The sequence below is a fragment of the Odocoileus virginianus genome, chromosome 2, assembly GCF_023699985.2.
Source record: "Odocoileus virginianus isolate 20LAN1187 ecotype Illinois chromosome 2, Ovbor_1.2, whole genome shotgun sequence".
Lineage (NCBI taxonomy): Eukaryota > Metazoa > Chordata > Mammalia > Artiodactyla > Cervidae > Odocoileus > Odocoileus virginianus.
This window is the reverse complement of record NC_069675.1, coordinates 88142960-88164498: the sequence shown is the minus strand read 5'-3', so window position 1 is coordinate 88164498 and position 21539 is coordinate 88142960. Positions and strand designations below refer to the sequence as shown.

At 58.5% G+C, this 21539-nt stretch overlaps 1 protein-coding gene across 15 annotated transcripts in view; it reads right to left on the bottom strand.

Moving 5' to 3' along the window:
• DAB2IP (DAB2 interacting protein) overlaps positions 1 to 21539 on the bottom strand; it is a 208461-nt gene that overhangs the window by 25569 nt on the left and 161353 nt on the right. For 11 of the 15 annotated variants that reach the window (XM_070452142.1, XM_070452187.1, XM_070452181.1 and 8 more), the window contains 3 exons: positions 3180 to 3333; positions 1525 to 1623; positions 184 to 738 (listed from right to left, as the gene is read on the bottom strand). In XM_070452142.1, the coding sequence (XP_070308243.1) occupies positions 184 to 738; positions 1525 to 1623; positions 3180 to 3333 (808 nt within the window). Of the gene's footprint in view, positions 1 to 183; positions 739 to 1524; positions 1624 to 3179; positions 3334 to 8418; positions 8684 to 15129; positions 15266 to 21539 lie in introns of those variants that run through there. The other 4 variants (XM_020907595.2, XM_020907591.2, XM_020907596.2 and 1 more) reach the window with 4 other exon arrangements.

The following is a 21539-nucleotide window of genomic DNA, read 5'->3' as shown; positions in this document are numbered from 1 at the left end:
AAGCCCCCACCCTTCAGGATGCAGCTCCAGATTTAGGGGGCCCACTTAACTATGACTGGTGCCTCCAGCAGAGGTGAAGTCCATGACGTGGACGCAGGGACCAGCAGGTCATCTGGCGCCTGTCCCCCAGCCTTCCACGGGGCCCGTGGGAGGCAGCATCCCACCCGAGGCCCACGCACCTACCTTCACCTTGCCCGTGCTCTGCAGGATATGCACCAAGGCTGACGCCATCTCCTCCTTGGTCTTGGCGCTGAGGATGGGCTCGAGGGCGGCACAGAGCCCCAGGTAGTGGTTGGTGATGTGCTCGGCGAACTCCTTGTACATCTCCATGGGCAGGATGGTGATGGTCTGGTAGCGCGCCTTGATGCGGATCATGGGCCCGGGGCCCTTGCCGCCCTTCGGGTTGGGCGTCACCACCGGGTACCACTTTTCCACGAACTGCCGGCCGGCCACGGAGGCGGCGGGCAGGCTCACCAGGCCCAGGTAGCTGCTGCGCTCCTTCTTCTTCTTCTTGTCGGTCTCACGGTACAGGTGGACGGTGACTGTGCGCAGCGGCGGCAGGTTGTGGAACTCGAAGTGCTCGCCCCAGAAAACGTTGTCGGTCTTCAGCTTGCCTGTGGTGCGCGCGTACAGCACGTCGTCCAGGCACAGCTCACACAGGTACTTCTTCTTGGCCGGCAGGTCCTTGGCCTCGATCACCCACAGCTTCAGAATGTGCTCCACACGCCGGCTGTTGTCCTGCACACGCATGGGTGGGGGGAGGGGGCGCAGTGACCAAGGAGCCCGGTGCCTGGCCCCCTGCCCAGCCCGGAGCCGGGAAGAGCTCTCAAAACTGGTCAGGGCCAGCTCTGGAGTCTGAAGGACATGGGGCCGGATCTCTGCTCCGCCTCGCTCACTAGCTCACTGACCTCGGGCAAGCAACCACCTATGACCGTCTAAGCCTTAGGTCCCTCTGTCATACAAGTCTGCGAGCCGAGAGCAAGTAAAGAGGCCAGCACGATGCCTGGCACAGGGTGGCCGCTGACTGGCTCTCAGGCAGCTTGCTGATCTGCAAAGTCACATGGAGATAAGCACTGCTGAGGTCCTTCCTCAGTGATGGCGCAGTGACCGCAACTCAGCTCCAGGCCGAGTTGGCCAGAAGCAATGACGACAGCCAGGGAGAGGCCTGGGGGCAGTGGGAACCCTGGGCAGTGGATGCCAGCCTGGGCTGGCAGTGCTTGCCTGGAGGAGGGGACTGGTGGCTAAGCTAGACTTGGAGGGCTGGGTAGGAATTGGCCAGGGGCTGGGGAAGGGGGCACCAGAGTTCCAGACAGGACACCAGCATCCAAAAGGCTGATCCGGGGGTTCTCTGGCCCAGCCTCCTGGGTATGCAGCTCAGCCTCCTTCCGAGCCCAGCACTATGGCCTGCTCCGGCCCCAAACACACCCCAGTCCCAGCGCCCTCCAGAGACCTCACCTCTCACCCTCTGCTCTCTCGGCGTCCACCCTCCGCCCCGCTTTCTGGGGGCCGGGGACACAGACCCACCTTGTTGGGATGCACGGCTCGCCGCAGGTTCTCCATCCACTTATCACGCTCGGCTGCTGACCGGCAGGAGAAGCACTTGCTTCCCGAGGACGTCGTCACCTGTGGGGGCAGCACAGTGTCACGGGGAGGGGGAGGCACGACGGAGGACCTCCGGGGCTCAGGGGGAGGAGGGACCCCGGCTGCCAGGTCTGACAGCACCGCAGCCTCAGGGAGGAGGCACGCCAAGATGCACGGTGGCCCATGGATTTTACGTTTGCAGGTGGTACCCCGAGACCTGTGGTCCTAGAGCAGGACGGGGACAGGACAGCATCCAGCCCCATGCCAACTGCCGCCTGAGCCCCGCCTCGGGGCCCTCTGTCCTCAGGAGAGCAGCTGAGTCCACCCTCGTTCTCCTGGAGATGGTGGAGACAGAGGGCACTGAGGTCTCCCTCTACCGCTGGAGCAACAGGCACCCAGGAGACAACCCCAGGTCGGCCTGGGGGCGGCCTTGGTCCTCAGCTGACACCTGCTGACGATGCTTCTCTCTGTGAGTGTGACGGCAGTGGTGGTCACAGAGAGCTAGAGAACTGAGAATGGTCTCTCTGGGTGTGCTGGGCCCTGGGGTCTGTCCTGGAACCCTGACCCTCCCCGCCCTGTCTGGCTTGAGCATCCTCCAATCTTCTCTGGGCAAGGGAGCCCAGCCCAAGCTGCTCCTACTCTGTCCCGCTGTCCTCTGCACCTCGCTGAGGGCCCTATCCAGCCATTCAGGGGCCCAACAAGCCCAGCATCCCGTGCTGTGCACCAGCGGGCACTAGCATCGGGCGCCCCCCACCCCAGACGGAAAAGTCGGAGCCCAGAAGGAATCCAGCGGGGCCAGGAGTCCTGAACCAGAAACAGCACCCATGGGGGCTCGGGGCTGGGGCAGGTGCCAGGTACCACCCCAGTCTCCCCCTGGAGCTGGGGGCGCCAGGAGGTTGCCATAGCAGTTCCAGGCTCATGCCTCTATCGGAAAGCTCCCCTAATTATGCAAGATCGTCAGGGGTGGGAGGCTTCCCAGAGACAGAGGTGGGAAGAGAAAACGAGTAATTAGAGAAGCAATTAGGAACTCCCAGGAACACCTGCGACATCAGTTGCCCGGGTCCTGACTTGGCCTCGTGAGCTCTCATATCTCTGGGCTGGATTCCCGTCTACGGGAGGCACAGGACAGGGATCCCCAGGGAACAGCCTGGCCAGACGGGGTGGTGGCCCCTCTGCCCTCACACCTCGGGTCACAGAACGGCAGGGCAGGGAAGATCCTGGCTCTCACCACGCAGAAGCCAGAGAAGGGGGTGCTCTCTCCACGGCCCCGCACCGCAATGGAGGGGTTTCACAGAGAGGTGAGCAGGCTTAAGCCATCATTCCCCATACACCTTGGGTGTCCCTTCCACCCACTCGGGACTCGTGCACATCCCCGCGTGGGGGACAGTGCTGGTCAGTCTCCAAGGAGATCATGGGGCAGGAATGAAGCCCCCATCTCCCAGCTCCACTTGGTCTCTTGGGAGCGCAAAAGCTCTGACAGTTTCTGGCCACCACCCCTAAGAGTGGAGGCCACAGGACTCTCCAGGAGGTCGGCTGAAGGAGACTGGCCTCCCGCAGGAGGACACCTGGGCCCACCCCACCCCGCCCCCCCGACCCACCTCGAAGCAGTAGTCCTGGCCCAGGATGCTGCTGTGCACGGGCTTGATGACCACCTCCTCCTCCATGCTGAGGTCCAGCGCCTCCACCGCGCTGCTGGGGCTGAGCAGGGACTCGTGGGAGCGAGACTCTTTCAGCCTGGGCATCAGATGAGACCTGGGGGCGGGCGGCAGGAGTGCCAGGTCAGCCTGCCCTGTCCCCTCCCTTCCCCTCTCCGGCAGAGGCCATCACACTCCTCAACGCCCACAGTCCTTTCTGTCTTAAGGCAGATTCAGGAGTGTGGGGCAGGGGGGATGGTGGTGCTGGAGTCAGAGACCCACAGGGAAGAGCAGACCCGACCCAGGCAGCCTTCCGGGGTCGGATGCCTTCCCCACCCCCCCGGCCCCCTTGCAAGACAGAAGCAATTGCCCTGTCCCAACATTTCTCCAGGCCACCACTGCCGATGGAGCCCTTTCTCATACACCAGCACACCCACCCACCGGCCCCAGGTGAGGCAGGTATGCCGTGGGACTCCGTGCTCCCTTCTTAGACCCGAGGACCATGAGGCTCAAAACGGAAGGGATGGAGCCGTCTCTGCAGAGCTAAGAGGCACTCAGTGAGAGCTAAGAGGCAGACAGGGCACATGCGCTGGGGCTCGGGGGCCAGGCCAGGGTCGGGGGCCCAGCACTTACGGGCCCTGACAGACCTGGCCGTGGCCGTGAGCAAGTCACTTCCCTGAGCCTCGGTTTCCCGGGCCCTCTCCACAGAAAGCATCTCAGATGGCACCTGGTGCTTGATGGAAGTCCACCCAGAGAGGCTAAGGTCCCTTTCCAGAGTCAACAGGACACAGCAGGCAAGACACCGGGGCCCCTCTCCCACAGCCGGGGGCACAGGAAAAGCTTAGCAGCCAGGCCAGCTCAGACCACCCCAGGGCAGAGGTGGGCAGGCCACGGCCCCACGCAGGTACAAACTCTGCGCTTAGATCACCCAGACCTCCCCAACTCCAACACCCTCCAGCCATTCAGTTCCTGGTCTCCAAGGGTTAAGCAATCACCTCTCCCTGCATCTCCAAAAAAGACCCTTCCTCACTCAGGTCAGTGAGGCGAGGTAGACCACCACACAGCTCCCCGCAGGGCACACACCCTGGAACCCATTTCCATAAGCACCTGCAGTAAGAGAAGCTGAGGCCCCTATGTGTGGACCCAGGAATTCAGAGATGAGCTGGACCGCCTCTACCCAGAGGGCATCACAGGCTGACTGACAGAGGCCACCCTCCAGCCCCAACACTCTGCATCTCCCCTGGCAACGGTCCTCGTGGAGGCACGGCATGGGAGTCAGAGCTGGAAATGGGATCTCAGCTCTTGTGGACCCCACAGCCCCACCAAGAGACCCAGTCAGGCTCCCCTTAAGTGCCCCCCCATGCCCAGCGGGAAGCAGGCACAGAGCAGGGCTCCGGTCGGTCGCTGGAGCCGAGCCAGTGCCCTCAGGCAGGACTTCTGAAGGTTCCCAGGGGAACGGACCAGAGGGAAGCTGTGAGAGGCTTCAAGCCAGCCGGAACCCACCCAAACCTCCCCAGGCCCCACTGGAGAACTAAGGCCAATGGCGTGCACAGCTGCGGTGCCCCTGCACCTCCAGGGCCCTCTCTGGGAGGCAGCACCGAGTACATGCAGACACAGACAGACAGACACACACACAGCCGTGCCACTCCACTCCACACGAGGTGCTGACAGCTTTCTTACCATGATGAGCCCCCCAGGTCTTGTTCGAGTGGCCCAACCTCCTTTCCCCTCCCTGGGCTGACCAGTGCCGTGGGTGGAGCTGCCGTCCACTGAGCTGAGATTCCACCCTGGGCCTCCCTCCTGCAACGCGGCTCCATACCTCAGTGCAAGGGACGCCCTGCCTCAGATGCCAGGGAAATCACCCAGCCCCCGATGGGCCGGGACTCAGGCCCCCAGACCAGCTGTCTGGGGCTGAAGACCCAGCCCACTGACCAAGATCGGGCTGCTTTCTGGCCCAGCCCGGAAACCCCTGCCAGGTAAGATGCTGGGAGTTGGGCGGGTGGAGCACAGACCCAGGAAGTACGGGGAGGAGCTGGCAGGCTGGGGCCGCCTCCTGCCTGTGGCACCTGAACCAGCCAGCTGGGGAGAGGCAAGGGAGACCCGTTCTAGGGATTGGGCCTGCCCAGGGAGACCTCGGCAGGGGGTGGGGGCGGGTCCTGGTTCTACAGCCCCAGGAGCCTGGCACACCCAGGCCAGACCCCAAGCAGCCAGAGCCTCATGAAGCCTGTGCCTGCAGACCCCTCCTCCTCCTTCCCCACCATCCTGCTCCACAAACATGCCCCGGCTGGCCCGGGCCTCACTGGGAAGGCTCCTGACGGCACGGAGGTGCTGGGGGAAGCTCATGGCTGAGGCATCCTGGCTGTGGCTGGGCGGCCCAGCCCTGACCCTCCCCACCTCCCAGGGAGTCTCTCAGTGGCAGGACCTGGAGCAGGGGCCCCACCCCGCTCCTGCAGCCCCAGCTGACCAGGAGGAGGAGGAGGAGGAGGAAGGGGTGGGGGCGGGGCCCAGGGAGGCCCAGTGGCCGCTCCTAGATCTCCCAGGTGCTTCTGGGACAGGAGCCAAGGACTGGGCTCTGACCACTGCCCCATGATGGGGAGGCCTGGTGGGCCTGTGCTGACTCAGGTGCAGACGCTCAGCCTTCCCTCTCACCTGCAGTCCACCTGCCCCCAAGGCTCGTGGGGGAAATGGGCACCTATCCGTCAGGCCCTGGCACGCAGCTCTGGGCCCAGAGGGGAGCCGGTCTGCTGTGCCCTGCAGGGTGGGACCTCCTGGCAGAAGGAGTCTGTCCGTGGAAGTGACTGATAAGATGACTGACTGGGCCTCAGGGAGGGGGAAAGGTCACGTGGTCACTTCCTGGACCCAGGAGGCCCACCTCACCTAAGAACCACTTCTTCCAGGAAGCCGGCCAGCCCTGTTCCAGGCTCACAGCACAGCATCCCTAACACTCCACTCAGGGACTCTGGCCCCATCCATCACCACGGCAGGCTTCGACCCAGCCCGCCTCTGCTTGGGCCAGCATTGTTGAGCACTTCCGTTCTCACCTCCAGCCCCTGCCTTGTCCCAGGCTGGGCCCGAAGCCCATCTGGGGAGGGAGGGAGGGAGGGCACAGGCCACCACAGGCTGCCGGACTCCTCAGGGGCAGCATGTAAGCACGGTGTCCCTTCCCAGGAAACTTGGTAAGGCGATGAGACGGTGCCCTGCTCCTGCCCTGCTCGTGGGCGCCTGCCTCCTCTAGGCCAAGGCACTCGGCTGGTCACACTCCATGGCACACAACTCTGCCAGGAACACTCATCTGCCCATTTCACAGAAAGGTAAGATGGGCTCAGGGAGTGGCAGTCCCTGCATCTGCCCAAGGCTCCTGCGGGCAGGGGGACCGGTTGGTCTGGGAGCCCTGCCCATGGCTGTCCTGTGTGGTGTGGGGGCCTGGGCTCGGGGGCCATCGTATGCAAGGCCCACACCTGGGTCAGGCCCTTCTCTGCTGCCCTGAGGCTGGGGTGGGAGAGAAGGTGGCCCAGCACGTCCACCGCGTGGCCTCCCCAGGGACCTCCCGTGGGCTCTGGGGACCAGAGTCTCGGTCCTTGGGGAGATGGCACCGAAGCGGGCAAAGGCCGTGGCGGGGGCCCGGCCTGCGCAGGTTACCCCCGCGCCCAGGTCTGGGCCACTGGTCACCCGACCCTGCCAAGGACGCTGCGTGACTGCGTCGGGTCAGAGAGGATACAGAACCGGGTCCCACCGCAGGGCTGTGGGCTCCGCAGGCCTGGCCCTCCTCCCCGGGCCTGGTCTGCCCTGGGCTGTGCCTGAAGGTGACACCACACACAGCGCTTGGCTGAATCCTCACAGGCTGAGAGGTGGACTCCGACCTGGCCCCGGAGCGGCCTCCTGCAAGAAGGCAGGTGACCTGCCCAGGGTCTCAGCTCCCTTCTGGGGTCATTTCACACCCCAGCAACCCCCACCCCCAGGGACCCTTTCCTTATCTGAAACAGAAAGGACTCTTTGTCTCAAATGGAAATAAATGGTAACAAGCAGAGGATGGTTTGCAGGGAGAGGCATTTCCCAGGCGTTGGAGTCATGAAGAGGGGGTTTCCCGTCAAGGCCATACAAGCTCAGCTGCAGCCCTGCTGGCCGGGGTCCACCTCACCCTGGGCTCATCTTCCCTGGGAGTCACAGTTCCCTCAGGCAGGCCTCCCAGCACCCAGCAAAACCTTCAACACCCAGCAAAAGCACCTCTTCTTCCAGGCAGCCTTCCCAGACTCCCTGGGCAGAGATGGACCCCGAGCCCTGACATTTATCAGGCTGTACTGGAAGGCCTGTGGCAGAGCATCTCCTCGCCAGGGAGGAGGCTCCTTGTGGGGAGGGAGGCATCTGGAGCAGGGCTAAGATTTAAAGCCCCGGAGTTTCAGGACCAAGGCCCCAAGGTCAGCTGAGTCATGGGGAGGTAAGGAGGTCGGCTAGGGTGGAAGAGAATCCTTCCTCAGCCCTCAGACGCTGGTGAGCAGGAGAAGAGGCAAAGCGACCCAAGCGCTGGTCTTGGGGGCAGCTGCACCGCAAGATTGTCCCACACCCCGCTGATCTCTGGACACTCAACAGCTCCCCAGCCCCTGGGGGTCCCCATGTCCCCCCTTCCCCACCTGGGCCAGCTGCTCAGGAGGCCTTTACCCATATTCTCCATGCATGGAATCCTCACACTTCCCAGAAAAGAAGAATAGGGGGATGCCACGATTCTCAGGCCACAGGCAGGAGAGCCAAGGCCACGGGGGAGGAAGGCTGCCCTGACCTCCCCTGCCTCTGAGAGGTGTCCTGGTTCAGACCTGGGGGCAGCTGAGGAGGGGGATGGCACCCTCCCACCGGATGGGCCCCTCTGCCCTGCCCCTGCAGCCTCATAGTGCTTCAACCTGGGGTTGAGCCCTCCCTGCAACTCTACCCCCACAACACACCCCAGCAAGTGACCCAGACCCTCCTCTGCGGCAGGTCCCAGGCCAGCCGGAACTCCCACCCTCTGGCAGCCTCTGCCTGCGCTGTCTCCTGGATGTGTCCCACCTTCCCCTCCAGTCTCTCTCACCCGACAATGGCCTTCTTTCTCAGCCTTCAAAGCCCAGTCTGAAAGTGGCCATCATCACACATGGTCTCCCTAGACAGATGAGAGCTCACACACAGGCCGGGCGGCTGAACACCACTCCACACACTTTCCCACCCAACTCCTTACCCGATTCTTAAGCGAACCTGTCAGGACTGAGGGACCGCACCTCGGAAAGGCCAGGTGGCTTGCCCAGGATGGCACAGGTGGCAAGTGGCCGAGGGGGACCCGAGCCCCACCCAGCAGACTCCGAGCCTAACGGCATCCGCCCGAGCCTCCATCTCCCCACTGGCAGCCTTCTGGGGCCACAGTCAGCTGATCTGCTGGCCGTGACCCCTCACTCCAGGTCAGGGAGGAAGAAGGCAGGGGGCTGGCCGGGGTCGCACAGTCTGTGCCCAGAGTCTGGGGAAACATGGGCTCGCCACAGGCGTGGGCGGAGCCGGGGCTGGAGATATGGCCAGGCCCCAACAGCAGTCCATTGTGAGGGCAGGCAGCGGGAACAAGGGGACATTGTCCTGGCTCCAGGGCCGTGGCCTTATCTGATAGCCTTCCAGCCAACCCATGAGCTGTTTTTCAACTCCATCCTTTCTTCTCTGAAAAGGTTAGTGACACAGAAGTTTAGCAAATTCCCTATTATTTCAAGGAGGGAGGAGACGTGAAAATAAAACGTGTGATAATTAAAAAGTCCTATGAGACACACGGGGAGGACATTTCCAGCTGCGGGCGGGGTGAGCTGAGCGTGGGACTGTATGGCCTGGAAAGCGAGAGGCTCAGAATTGCCTTCCAAATCTCAAAGGGGCAGAGGGAGCTGCCGTGCATGCCTCCAGCGGGCGGGGCTGGGACCAAGACAGGCTGATTCCAGCTAGACACACTGTCCCCAGATGGGTGGGCCAGCCCGGTTTGGATTCAGAAGAGAGGGCACGCTGTCTCTGGAGGCATTCGAGGAGCTGGGAGCTCTCGTTTACATATGCCGAGGAGGGGCTGCCCGCACTGCTGGGGGCTGTTGGCATAACAAACCAGCGGCGTAAGCCCCGGGGATAAACACACAGCCACACACCTGCAGCTGGGAACAGGCAGGAAAGCCTAGTGTCAGGAGCACATCCAGTCTCCACTCCCTGTGAAACACACAACCCTGAGTACTTTTAACATGTTGTCCAGGCCTCAGTCTCTCCAACTCTAAGTGGGGAGAGCTGCCATACCTTCCTCCGGGGTCAATGCCAGTGACCACACCGGTGACTCAGGTTGGCCCCCACTCTATTCACTGCCTCATGCCAGACACCCCGGTAAGGAGCGAGGGCACAGCTGTGAACAAGGCAGATTAAGGATCACATGTGTTGCATCAAGGCTGATGTTTCTCGGGTCGCTGACACTTCTGATGTCTGGGGTGACAAGATGGGGACTTTGCGGGCTGTTCTCTGTTTCTTTCCCCTGACCACTCAAATCTCTTACCTTCTCCAGGCCTGTTTCCCCCACCTGCAAACAAACTGCATCTACCCAAATGCTCTGGGATGCTTACAAAAACAAACAAACAACCCTCCCCCAATAAAAACTCTTAACTTCCTAAAGTGAAAGGATGAAAGGGGGTGTCTGGAGGGGGCAGGAGACCCCACAGAGGGGCCACATGAGCCCCTCTGCCTGGGACTCCGAGCACAGACTCCCCCATCCTCTCACTCTCCTGCCTGTGTGGTCTTGCGTCACTGCCCACAGCCAGGCCTGGAAAGGGTGGACACCCTGCACAAGGCTGGTCTCCACGGAGGAGGCGCCCACTGAGGGCTGGCAGGACCCGTGGACTCTGGAGTCAGGTCAGAACATGCCAACCATGCTCCTGCCTGTCATAGGCAGGCAGATCCAGGGAGCTGTGCCCACAGGGGAAAGGGCAGGTCCTGGGCACAGTCAGGGTGAGGGCGCTGACCTCCTGGGAATCAAGCAGCAGGACACAAACAGGACAGCACCCCCGCTCTCCCCCCAGACACACACCCAGGACATCCAGCAGAGTCATCTCTTCCCCAGGCCTGGCCTGCCTTGCTGGCCTGGGAACCGCTGGGGTCCCAGGGGCAGGGAGAAGAATGCAGCTGTCTGGTGGTCCCCAGGGCCCTGGGGAGACAGAGCCTGTCCTTAAAAGGCAGGAAGGTTGGCTGCCTGGCCTGGGAAGGTTTCCTGGGATGACAGCGCCTGGAGGCACGGCCCCTCTCAGCCAGGGTTCTCGCCATCCAAAGCCAAGAGGCAGATGCCAGCTGTCACTGGAGCTGGTATGACCCCGTCCCCGTGCTCACACTGAGCTGGGAGCTCCCTGGGCTGGGAAGTGCCCGGTCTTCGGCCTCACCCCAACATGGAAGCCTGCGCCTCCCCAACACCACAGGGTTGAGCTGGAGGAGGCGGGTCCCTGCCTGAGCCCGAGACAGAAGGCCAGGATGGCTCATCAGGGGCCACGGCTCCACGCAGCCCAAAGCCTGGCTTCCGTGGTGCCCCGTGTACACCGAATGAGTGACGCCACGGCAGCCTGCTCTCAACAGACATAAAGCGCCTACCACCTGCCCGGCTCTGCGACAGGTATTCTATCCAAGGTACTCACACCATCGCATGGCCGCCTTCTCCTAACCGCCCTGCATGAAAGGAGGAATCACCCCAGCAGGAAGAGGGTGCAGAACTCAACTAGACCTGATGAGCCCTGGCTCATGGGGCAGCCCTCCCTGGACACAGCCTGTCAATCCACAGGACCGGACACAGCAGGCTTCAGGACACCAGAGGAAACTGAGGCTGGGAGAGGAGGGGCTTGGCTGGGGGCACAGTGTCCAAAAGTGAAAGACGGGAGCCCAATGGCCCGATCAGCCTCTGATGGGACAGAGAGGTACCCACCCCATGCCGGGCCAGGCCAGGCCTGGAGGTCGGGGATCCAGGCAGCTTTGCACCCTGGCAGGGGCCCGGCCCTCTCACTGGGAGGGGAGGGGAACCTGGCCGGCGGGTCCTGGGCTCCTTCCTCATCCTTCCTCTCCCTCTCCGCCTTTGATCCATCTGGATCAGCAGGGCCCTAAACAAGTTGCGACCTCTCTCCAGGCTGCTGCTTCTTCACTTCAGAGACTATGACCAAACCCCCAACATGTCAACTCCCCAATTAACGTAAGGGACCACAGGCTAACCACATCCACTCCTCCTCCTGTCACCTGCAGGCGGGTTAGCAATACCTCCTTGCCTGTTGGTGGGTGACCTGACCCACAGCGGCTTGGGGTGAGACCACCGACGTGAGTGGTGTTGATGGCGGCCCCCTGAGAAGGAGGGGCGCCCCTGAGCATCTTGACCATCCCCCACGCCCCCTTTCTAATTCTGCAGCCTAATGGACTTTTCAGAGAACATTCAGGAACACATTTACTTCCTCATAGCCCCACGTCATTTTGAGGGAGGGCGGGTGGGCAGGAAGGGCAAGGGGCACACAGAGAGGGAAGAAACAAAAACACTTTCCATCTATTCCCCCAAGTTATCCTGCAGCCTGAATAATTTTGGGTTTTTAATCAATAGCTGTCAGACTTGTCAAATTACTTTGGGGACCGCAAAGCAGTTTTTAAACATTCATAAACCTCAGTAGAACAGCGAAGTGCCCTGAATTTTAAGAGAAGAGCATCTGAGGAACACTCATTGAACAGGATGGGATTTGGGCAAATGGAAAGTGAGCTGAGGGCTGGGTGCTCCTCCTGCTTCTGAGTAAGGACAGCTCCCTACCTCAACCCACCCCTGGTCCCCAGGAGAAACTGTCCAGCCGCTGAGCAAGACTAAGGAGAGTGACCCCCCCCCAAACCCCAAGGTCCCTGTGGAAAGCACCCCATGTGGGAGCATGGCACCAGCCCCATCTGGCACAGCCCCGCCCCCGCCAGGCCCAGAGCACCAGGCCGCTGTCCGTCCGGGGCTGGACCGCGAGCCCCTCCACTTGGAGGACCCTGATGAAGGGACAGTGCGCTGTCTCTCCCTGTGACCCAGGCTGCACCCCACGTCTCCTTGAACGCATGAACACGCCCCTGCATCCCCCTGGCCCCACGGATCGCACAGCGGATCACGTAGGGTGCGACTAGCTTACCCACCCCCACCGGGACCATAAATACCTCCAACAGCTGCCTCAGGCCCTGGGGACTCAGGACTCAAGTGGGGAAGGATGATGAAATGAAAAAGAAGCGTGAATTGAAGACCAAGGACTTCCACTCCCCAAGGAAACAACTTCCTCTCTGGCTCATCTAATTCCTTCCAGCTCTCCACTTCCAGGAAGCCCTCCTAGGCTCAGCAGACCCCTCTGAAGAACATCATCGTCTCCCCTCTCCCCTCCTCCACCCGAGACACAAGTGCCATGCCAGGTGGCCTTCTGGTGCGTTCACATTATGGTGACAAGGTGACCTGGGGGCTGTCTTTCTCCCATGCCTGGGAACTAAGCTTCCTGCCTCAACCAAAGACGGATCACTTGTCAACACAGCCCAGCCCCTGGTATCGTGTGGCTGATGACTGATCTAACGTGGTGACCTTCCGTAAGAATACACACACATACACTCCTCTGCCTTTGGTCAAATTCATTAACCTGCGTGCCTCAGTTTTCTCATCTGTAAAGTGGGGGCAACACCACTTTTGGTGCTAGGGGTGTAACCTGACATGCAAGAGCCCTGCTTTTCCTGGGCTTTCTGCCCTTTCCTGCCCTGAAGCACTTCAGCTTTAAGTAGGCACCTCCCGGTCCTTATTTAAGGAGCGACGGGCATCCTAGGTTCTGGCAGCAGTGCCCACTTCCTATTCTGCCACCACTTACCACAGGGGGCTCTGTGACTTCAGGGAGACAAGGGGCAAAGGCACGAAGGAGAATGGGCACCAGGCCAAGGGAGCATTGCTCTCAGGTTGGCCTCTCGGCTTTCTCACCGGACAAATGGGCCGCCCTAACCTCCTCCAGGAGCCTGTGGAGGTCTGTGATGCTAACACCCCCACCCCTGGTTTGAGCTAACCCAGTGCCCCAATATACAGTTACTGAGCACCTCTCCAGTATGCTAGTGCTGAGCCTGGGGGGTCTAGGGAGCCTGGCTCCCCATCCTCCCAAAGCCTGGCGTCTGGGAGTCCCAGCGGGGCACCAGAGCTCCACTTCTCAGCCTGAAACTCGCGAGAGACAGCCAGGAGCACAGCAGGGGAGGGTGGCTGCCAACAAGCCACCGGCTCCCAGGTCGCAGGCAAAGGCACAGACTCATGTCAAGCCCAGGGCGCGGCTGCCAAGTTCCCCCTGCTCCTAGTGACCGTGATTCTAAACCGTCCATGCTCTCCAGCACCCGCCTCACCCATGACACCCCGCACACCTGCAAGTGTCCTGGCACCCCGTTTAGAGGACTCCGCATTGCCGTTGCTTAGGGGGGCCAGCTGCCCGACCTCCAGTTAAGAAAACACACCCTGAACCCTTGAGGGGCTTCCAAAGGCCAGAGAGGGTGCCAGGCTCCAAGAGCCCACCCTCTTCTCCCAACCCACACTGCTGACACGAGGATAAGCTAGCGCTGCTGCCATCGGCCACTGGCCCACGGGGTTCTGACCAGTAAGGCTGTACACTGTCAATACAGCCTCCAAGGCACGTCCCAACCCAGCCACCCTGGGCTGCGCACCCACACCTACAACACACGCAGGAGCCCAGGGAGCCTTACCCGGGGCCTGGCTCAAAGACCACCACCTCCGGGCCGCCCGCCCATCCCAGCTGGACTGACTCCTCCCTCCAGGGCCTCCCCTCTGCGCTCCGCCCCCACGGAAGCAGAGGCTCAGGGACGCTCAGGAGCGTGCCCAAGGTCACAGTTCACAGGCACTGGGGTAAGGGCGGGAGGCCTGGCATCTGGGCTCCAACTCCAAACTCTTTCCACTGCCTGTCAATGCCTGTGAGGCTTTCCCCAAGCCTACAGAAACCGTGTGATCAGACACGCCAACTTTCAGGTAACTTAGAAAAGCTGTGAGTCACCAGACCCCCGCTGAGAGTTGCCTGTATCACCTCCTGTGTCACCTGCCCGGAAAACAGCGAGAAGGCCACCTAGCTGGCAAGGGTCGGCAGCCCCCCCAGCGGTGGCAGTGAAGCTGGGCAGGACCTAAGACCATGGAGACTTGTGAGAAGCCGGGCACAGGGCCGGCTTCACCTTCAGAACACCGGCTCACTCTCCTCCATGGGAACGAGACAAGCCAAAGCCCCGATTTCTCCAGAGAGGGGGTAACTTCCTGGGCACACACTGCTGCATCACAAGCTCCTGACAACTGTTGGAATCACTTAAGCCGGGGAAAAACACACCCCAAGCCCAACCCCATGGCCGGCCTCCGGATCAGGGACCAGACAGAGGCAGGGAGAAGGGGAGAGAGAGAGAGACTCCAGCTGGGGGCCGGGGCTGGAGGAGAGCTGACACGGCCCCCGAACCCCAGCACAGCCCCACCCAGCAGAGCCCTGGACTCGGCAATTCCGAGCAAAGGCTGGGCTCCTCATTTCCCGGTTCTCAGAGCAGTCACAGCGGCCCCTGGGCCTGCTCACGGAAAGGGGCCACTGACACTGGATTTCCTCTCTTTTAAAAACTTAAAACAGCAACAACACTCCTCCGTTTCTCGCTTTTTTGGCGGGCCATCCTAATTGCTTCCACATTCTGGGCCGGCGGGACATGCCTGCAGCGGGGCAGACACCATCGCTGGGGAACAGCCGAAGCCCTCCCGAGGACAGACACCCTCTCTGACGGGCCGCTCCCACGCGCCTCCGTTACTTGCTCCCTGGGCCCAAGAGGCTGGTCAGGGGCCAAGGCTGGCGGCCACCCCCCTGCCCTCTTCCCCGGCCTCCCTCATCCTGACCTCCGCTAGGGCCATCAGGTCACTCACCATCCCTCAGTGCGGCCACCAGGCTCGGGAAAACGAGGGGCCGGGCCAGCCACCCCCGCTGCCCGCTGTCCCCCACCGGGCCCAGCCAGTCCAACCCCGCTCTGGTCCTAAACATACCGCTCCAGCACTGTCCGCTGGGACTGAACATGGCTAGTTAAACAAAGGCTAAGTTCCAACTCTCTGTAATGTGCTTTTAAAGGGCCAGTGTCCCACTGGTGGTTGCTGAGGACTTAAAGGCACAGCTCCCTTTTTCTGTACAGGACACAAGATGGCAAAAATCCGTAAATCGCTCAAAAGCCAGGATCAGATTAGAAGTCTAGGGAAGATTTTAGACAAAATGCCCAATAGTAAAAATCCAAATTCATCTGTTGTTGTTCACTTGCTAAGTTGTGTCCGACCCCATGGACTGCAGCAGGCCAGGCTTCCCTGTCTTGCGCTATCTGCCAGAGTTTGCTCAAATTCATGTTCATTTGAGTCGGTGATGCTATCTATCCTTCTCATCCTCTGGCACCCTCTTCTCCTTTTGCTTTCAACCTTTCCCAGCATCGGAGTCTTTTCCAGTAAGCCAGCTCTTTGCATCAGGTGGCCGAAGTATTGCAGCTTCAGCATCAGTCCTTCCAATGAACAATGAGGGTTGATTTCCTTTAGGATTGACTGGTTTGAGCTCTCTGCTGTCGAAGGGACTCTCAAGAGTCTTCTCCAGCACCACAGTTCAAAAGCATCAATTCTTTGGTGTTCGGCTTTCTTTATAGTCCTATTTTCACATCTGTACATAACTACTGGAAAAACCATAGCTTTGACTAGATGGTCCTTTGTCGGCAAAGTGACATCTCTGCTTTTTAATACGCTCTCTAGGTTTGTCATAGCTTTCCTTCCAAGGAGCAAGCATTTTTTTAATCTCATGGCTGCAATCACCATCCACAGTGATTTTGGAGGCCAAGAAAATAAAACCTGTCAATGTTTCTACTTTTCCCCTTCTATTTGCCATGAAGTGATGGAATCGGATGCCATGATCTTAGTTTTTTAAATGTTGAGTTTTAAACCAGCTGTTTCACCCTTCTCTTTCACCCTTGTCAAATGCTCTTTAGTTCCCCTTCATTTTCTGCCATTAGGGTGGTATCTATCATTTGTATATCTAAGGTTGTTGATATTTTTCCTGGCAATCTTGATTCCAGCTTGTGACTCATCCAGTGCAGCATTTTGCATGATGTACTGTTCATATAAGTTAAATAGGGTGACAATATTCAGCCTTGTCATACTCCTTTCCCAATTTATGAGCGCAGCTGTCCAACAGTTTGAACATCATTCTGCACTCTCCCTTTTCTGGGACTGGAATGAAAAGTGACCTTTTCCCGTCCTCTGATCATTGCTGAGTCTTCCAAATTTGCTGGCATATTGAGTACAGCACTTTAGCAGCAGCATCTTTTAGGATTTGAAATAGTTCAGCTGGAATTCCATCACCTCCTCTAGCTTTGTTCCTAGTGATGCGTCCAAAGGCCCACTTGACTTTGCACTCCAGTATGTCTGGCTCTAGGTGAGAACACACCATCGTGGTTTTCCGGGTCATTAAGATCTTTTTTGTATAGTTCTTCTGTGTATTCTTGCCACATCTTCTTAATCTCTTCTGCCTCTGTTAGGTCCTTACCATTTCTGTCCTTTAAGTGTGCCTATCCTTATGTGAAGTGTTTCTTTGATATCTCCAATTTTCTTGATGAGATCTCTAGTCTTTCCCATTCTATTGTTTTCCTCTACTTCTTTGCATTGTTCATTGAAGAAGGCTTTCTTATCTCTCCTTGCTATTCTCTAGAACTCTGCATTCAGTTGGGTGTATCTCTCTCTCTTTCTCTTGTTTCTTGCTTCTTTTCCTTCTTTAACTATTTGTAAAGCCTTCTCAGACAACCACTTTGCCTTCTTGCCCTTCTTTTTCTTTGGGATGGAGACATTGTAAGAATGAGTGGGAAAGACAAATTTTTCAACCCTCACAACGGGCCAGAACAACACTCCTTCACAGCATCATCTCATGACTCCTCCTCACAACTATGCCAGGCAGGGAGCACCTGGACGCATCTTTCAGAGGAGGAAGTCGTGGTTGGCAGGGGTTCCCAACTTGCCCAGGACGGCACAGTCTGCGGCTAGGGCCCAGCCACATGAGGTCAGCCAGGGCCAGAAGTCTTCTCCCACCTACTCTCTGGAGGCCCCATCTGTTCCACCTCCACTAGCATCTTTATCACAGGTGCCCAAACACTGGGCTTTCAGTCTCAGCCTCAAAACCCTGTGAGCTCGGTTCTGTTCTTCCCCTTCTCACAGATGAGATCAGAGACCAGGAGCACAGGAGAGGCAGGGAGAAGGAGGAGAGAAGAGGAAGGTTTGGAGCCCTGCACACAGGCCCTGACAGCCAGGCCCTCACTTCTTCCCAAACCGGCTCTACAGTCCGAGGAGGGGGTACATAAGGGAGCCATCCTTCCAAGCTCAGGGCTCAGGCAAGCTGACCAAGGTCCGCAGGAATGGGAGAGGTGGGACTGCAGGGGTGGGAGCTCTCTGGGGCCCCCTAGGCTCCAAGAGGGGGCATGACCTGTAAGCTGCTAGAATAGGAGCAGGCAGAGAAGAATGGAGAAGAAAAATGGCAACCCACTCCAGGATTCTTGCCTGGGAAATCCCAGGGACAGAGGAACCTGCTGGGCTATACAGCCCATGGGGTTGCAGGGAGTCGGACATGACTGAGCATGCACACACACGCAGAAGAGAGGAAAGACTTGACTGCCTGGACCTCTGTACCTGGTCTAGCAAGCCCTCCAAGAAAAGTGGGCCACTTCTGGACACCAGGAGTGGGCGGGCAGCCCAGAGGTGCTGTACGGCCATCCTATCACAAAGGCCAAAGCGAGGCGCAGTCTTCAGGCCTAATTCTGCAGGGGCCAGGTCATTCAAGGATTTACCACCCTCGGTCTGTTTCTATGGAGCCTGGCAGTCAGGTCTAAGTGTGAGGCTGTGTAGCCTAGTGGTTAGGAACATGGACTCTAAAGTCAGTCTGTTCAAATCTGGGCCCTGCCACTTGCAATCTTGTGTTCTTGGACAAGTCAGGTCACCTCTCTGGGCCTGCTTCCCCCTCTGCAATAACAACAACAGCGCTCAGCCCCCAGGGCTTGCCGTGAGGACTTAATGAGCTACAGAACAAAGCTGACTTCCAGGGAGCACTTGATAAAGGCCAGCCTGTTTAGCTAGGCTGAAGGACACTGCCCCAGGATATGCTGGGAGACACAAAGTGGTCACTTTCTCAGTAGTGAGTTACATTTTTCTCTGGGCCTCAGCTGATTTCTGTAAAGACGGGGTCCACCCGGGACCCTCAGTGACTCTCAGGCAAGACCACCCTCTAATACGTCCCAGCTGCCCACTCTCCTCTAGAAGCACCCAGGTCATGAAAGGCTGGGCTGCAGTTTGAATTCTTTGCAACCTGAAAACAGGCCCTGCCTCTGCCTCGCCCCATCCCACACCCAGGCTAACTGGGGTCTGTTGGGAGGGAGAGGGTGCAAAGGCTCCAGGCCGCATGACACAGTCAGGAGGCAGCAAAAGGCATCACCTCTCCAGGCAGAGCCCACATGGCCAGCTCTGGACCTCAGTCTCCCCACTATAAGGGGTGAACCCTCGCCTCCTTAGGAGCCTCCCAGGGGATGTCCTGCCGCTGAGCTGCCTTTCCATCGAAGAGTTCAGCAGCCAGCATTGGCAGGCAGATTCTCTACCACTGAGCTACCTGGGAAGCCTCTTCTATCTTCCTAGAACCTAAAACAACTGGTTTGTGTGCTTCTTGGGGAGCAGGGGAAGGAAAAGAGGGGGAGGACCAGAAGAATCAGGGATCAGGAGGCAGGAGGCATGCCCGACAGCCCTGGCAGAGCATACGACCACTACTGAGGGGGCTGAAAGCAGCACAAGCTGGAATCAAGATTGCCGAGAGAAATATCAATAACCTCACCTCAGGTATGCAGATGACACCACCCTTATGGCAGAAAGTAGAGAGGAACTAAAAAGCCTCTTGATGAAAGTGAAAGAAGAGAGTGAAAAAGTTGGCTTAAAGCTCAACATTCAGAAAACTAAGATCATGGCATCTGGTCCCATCACTTCATGGGAAATAGATGGGGAAATAGTGCAAACAGTGTCAGACTTTATTTTTTTGGGCTCCAAAATCACTGCAGATGGTGACTGCAGCCATGAAATTAAAAGACGCTTACTCCTTGGAAGGAAAGTTATGACCAACCTAGATAGCATATTAAAAAGCAGAGACATTACTTTGCCAACAAAGGTCTGTCCGGTCAAGGCTTATGATTTTTCCAGTGGTCATGTATGGATGTGAGAGTTGGACTGTGAAGAAAGCTGAGCGCCGAAGAATTGATGCTTTTGAACTGTGGTGTTGGAGAAGACTCTTGAGAGTCCCTTGGGCTGCAAGGAGATCCAACCAGTCCATTCTAAAGCAGACAAGTCCTCAGTGTTCATTGGAAGGACTGATGTTGAGGCTGAAACTTCAATACTTTGGCCACCTCACGCCAAGAGTTGACTCACTGGAAAAGACCCTGATGCTGGGAGGGACTGGGGGGCAGGAGGAGAAGGGTACGACAGAGGATGAGATGGCTGGATGGCATCACTGACTCAATGGACATGGGTTTGGGTGAACTCGGGGAGTTGGTGATGGACAGGGAGGCCTGGCGTGCTGCGATTCATAGGGTCGCAAAGAGTCGGACATGACTGAGCGACTGAACTGAACTGAGGGGGCAGGGAGGGACCTGTGTGCCTTAAACTCACACCATCATCTCCTTGTCCATAGGGTTCATCTGTCAGTAGGAGATGGAGTGATGTGGAAGTCTGCAGGGCTGGGTAGTGATTCTGGTTGTGTTACTCAGCAACTGTGGGACTTTGGGAAAATTCTTTACTTTCCTGAGCCTCAGTTTCTTCATGTATAAAATGAGGAAACACACTATCCTTGGAAGAGAAAAGATGTAAAAACGGTGGCTAGCCAAATGCAGAGAAAGCACTTACCAAAACAACTTGGAAGCCCAAAGACTCAATTATCTGATCTGAGTGCCATTCATTCAACAGACACTCAGAACCCACCTGGAGACTGTTAGCTCTTGGGCTGTCCCCAGCTCTACACTGTCCCCCCCAATGAGCCAAACACATTCTAACTACCCCCCACCCCATGCTCCTGCCTCACGGCTAAGTGTTGCACAGAGATCAAGATCTGGGTCACCAAAATATTGTGAAACAGACCTCAAACTTCTCTGGAGGCCAAACCCCCCAAAGAACCGTCCAGAGCAAAGCCATCAGTGCAGACCAAGTCCAGCTCAGCTCCGGGAAAGGTGGAGGGCCTTGCAAGCAAAGCCAGGTTCACAGTGCTCTCTCTCAGGCGTCTGGGAGAGTGAGCAGGAGGGGAGAGGGGAAGAAGCGGCAGGCGACACTACCGGGTGGGAAGCGAGCCCTCCAAGGAGAGAGAGAGAAAGCTCCAAGAGCCACTGGACGTCACTGAGGGGGGCCCAGTCCAGCCCTCCCCAATCTGAATCTCTAGGGATCCCGCTCAGAGGATCCTGGGGGAGGCCCACGGCTGGTAAACCGAGACGTGGGAGCCCCTCCCTCACCCTCCTCGGCTTCCGGGACTGGCCACTCACTTCCCTCCTCAGGCCCTGCTGCCTCCTTTTCAACTTCCTTCCTTTCTATTCAACACACACCTGGCCTGGCCACCTTCTGATGGTCCCCACAGGTGACCAGAGCCAACCAGGATTTCAGTCCCCTCCTTCCCCCACAGGGCAGCTAGCTCCCTCCCTGAAACCCAGGCCACCACACTCTGCGACGCGCCCCCTCCCTCCCAGGCCGCCACCCCCCCATCTCAGCACACCTTTCCTCCTGGTGTTGGAGTTTCTCAGACGCTGATGTGGGAGCACTTTTTCCTCGGTGAAAGCCTCTCCTCTGTGGAGCTCATCCACTCCTCAGCTTTAAACACTTCCAGTGCTCAAGACTCCAAAGCTTCCCTCCCAGCCTTTCCCTCCCCTGCACTCCAGACTCATATATCTAAATGCTGGCCTGACAGCTCTTGGACAGTTCTGACCTCACAGAACTTCAAATCTGAAATATGCGAAGTGGAGCTTTGTCTCAGGGCTTAATCCAGGGGTCGCAGAAGCCAGCCACCCTCCCTCTCCCTGCCCTTCAGAACCCAATCCATTAGCACAGCCTACTACTGCTGTCCTCTGGTGTTTAGTTGCTCAGTCGTGTCCACCTCTTTGTGATCCCATGGACTGCAGCACTCTTGGAGTCCCTGTCCGTTACCATCTCCTGGAACTTGCTCAAACTCATGTTTGTTGAGTTGGTGATGCCATCCAATCACCGCGTCCTCTGTTGACGCCTTTTCCTCCTGCCTTCAATCTTTCCCAGCA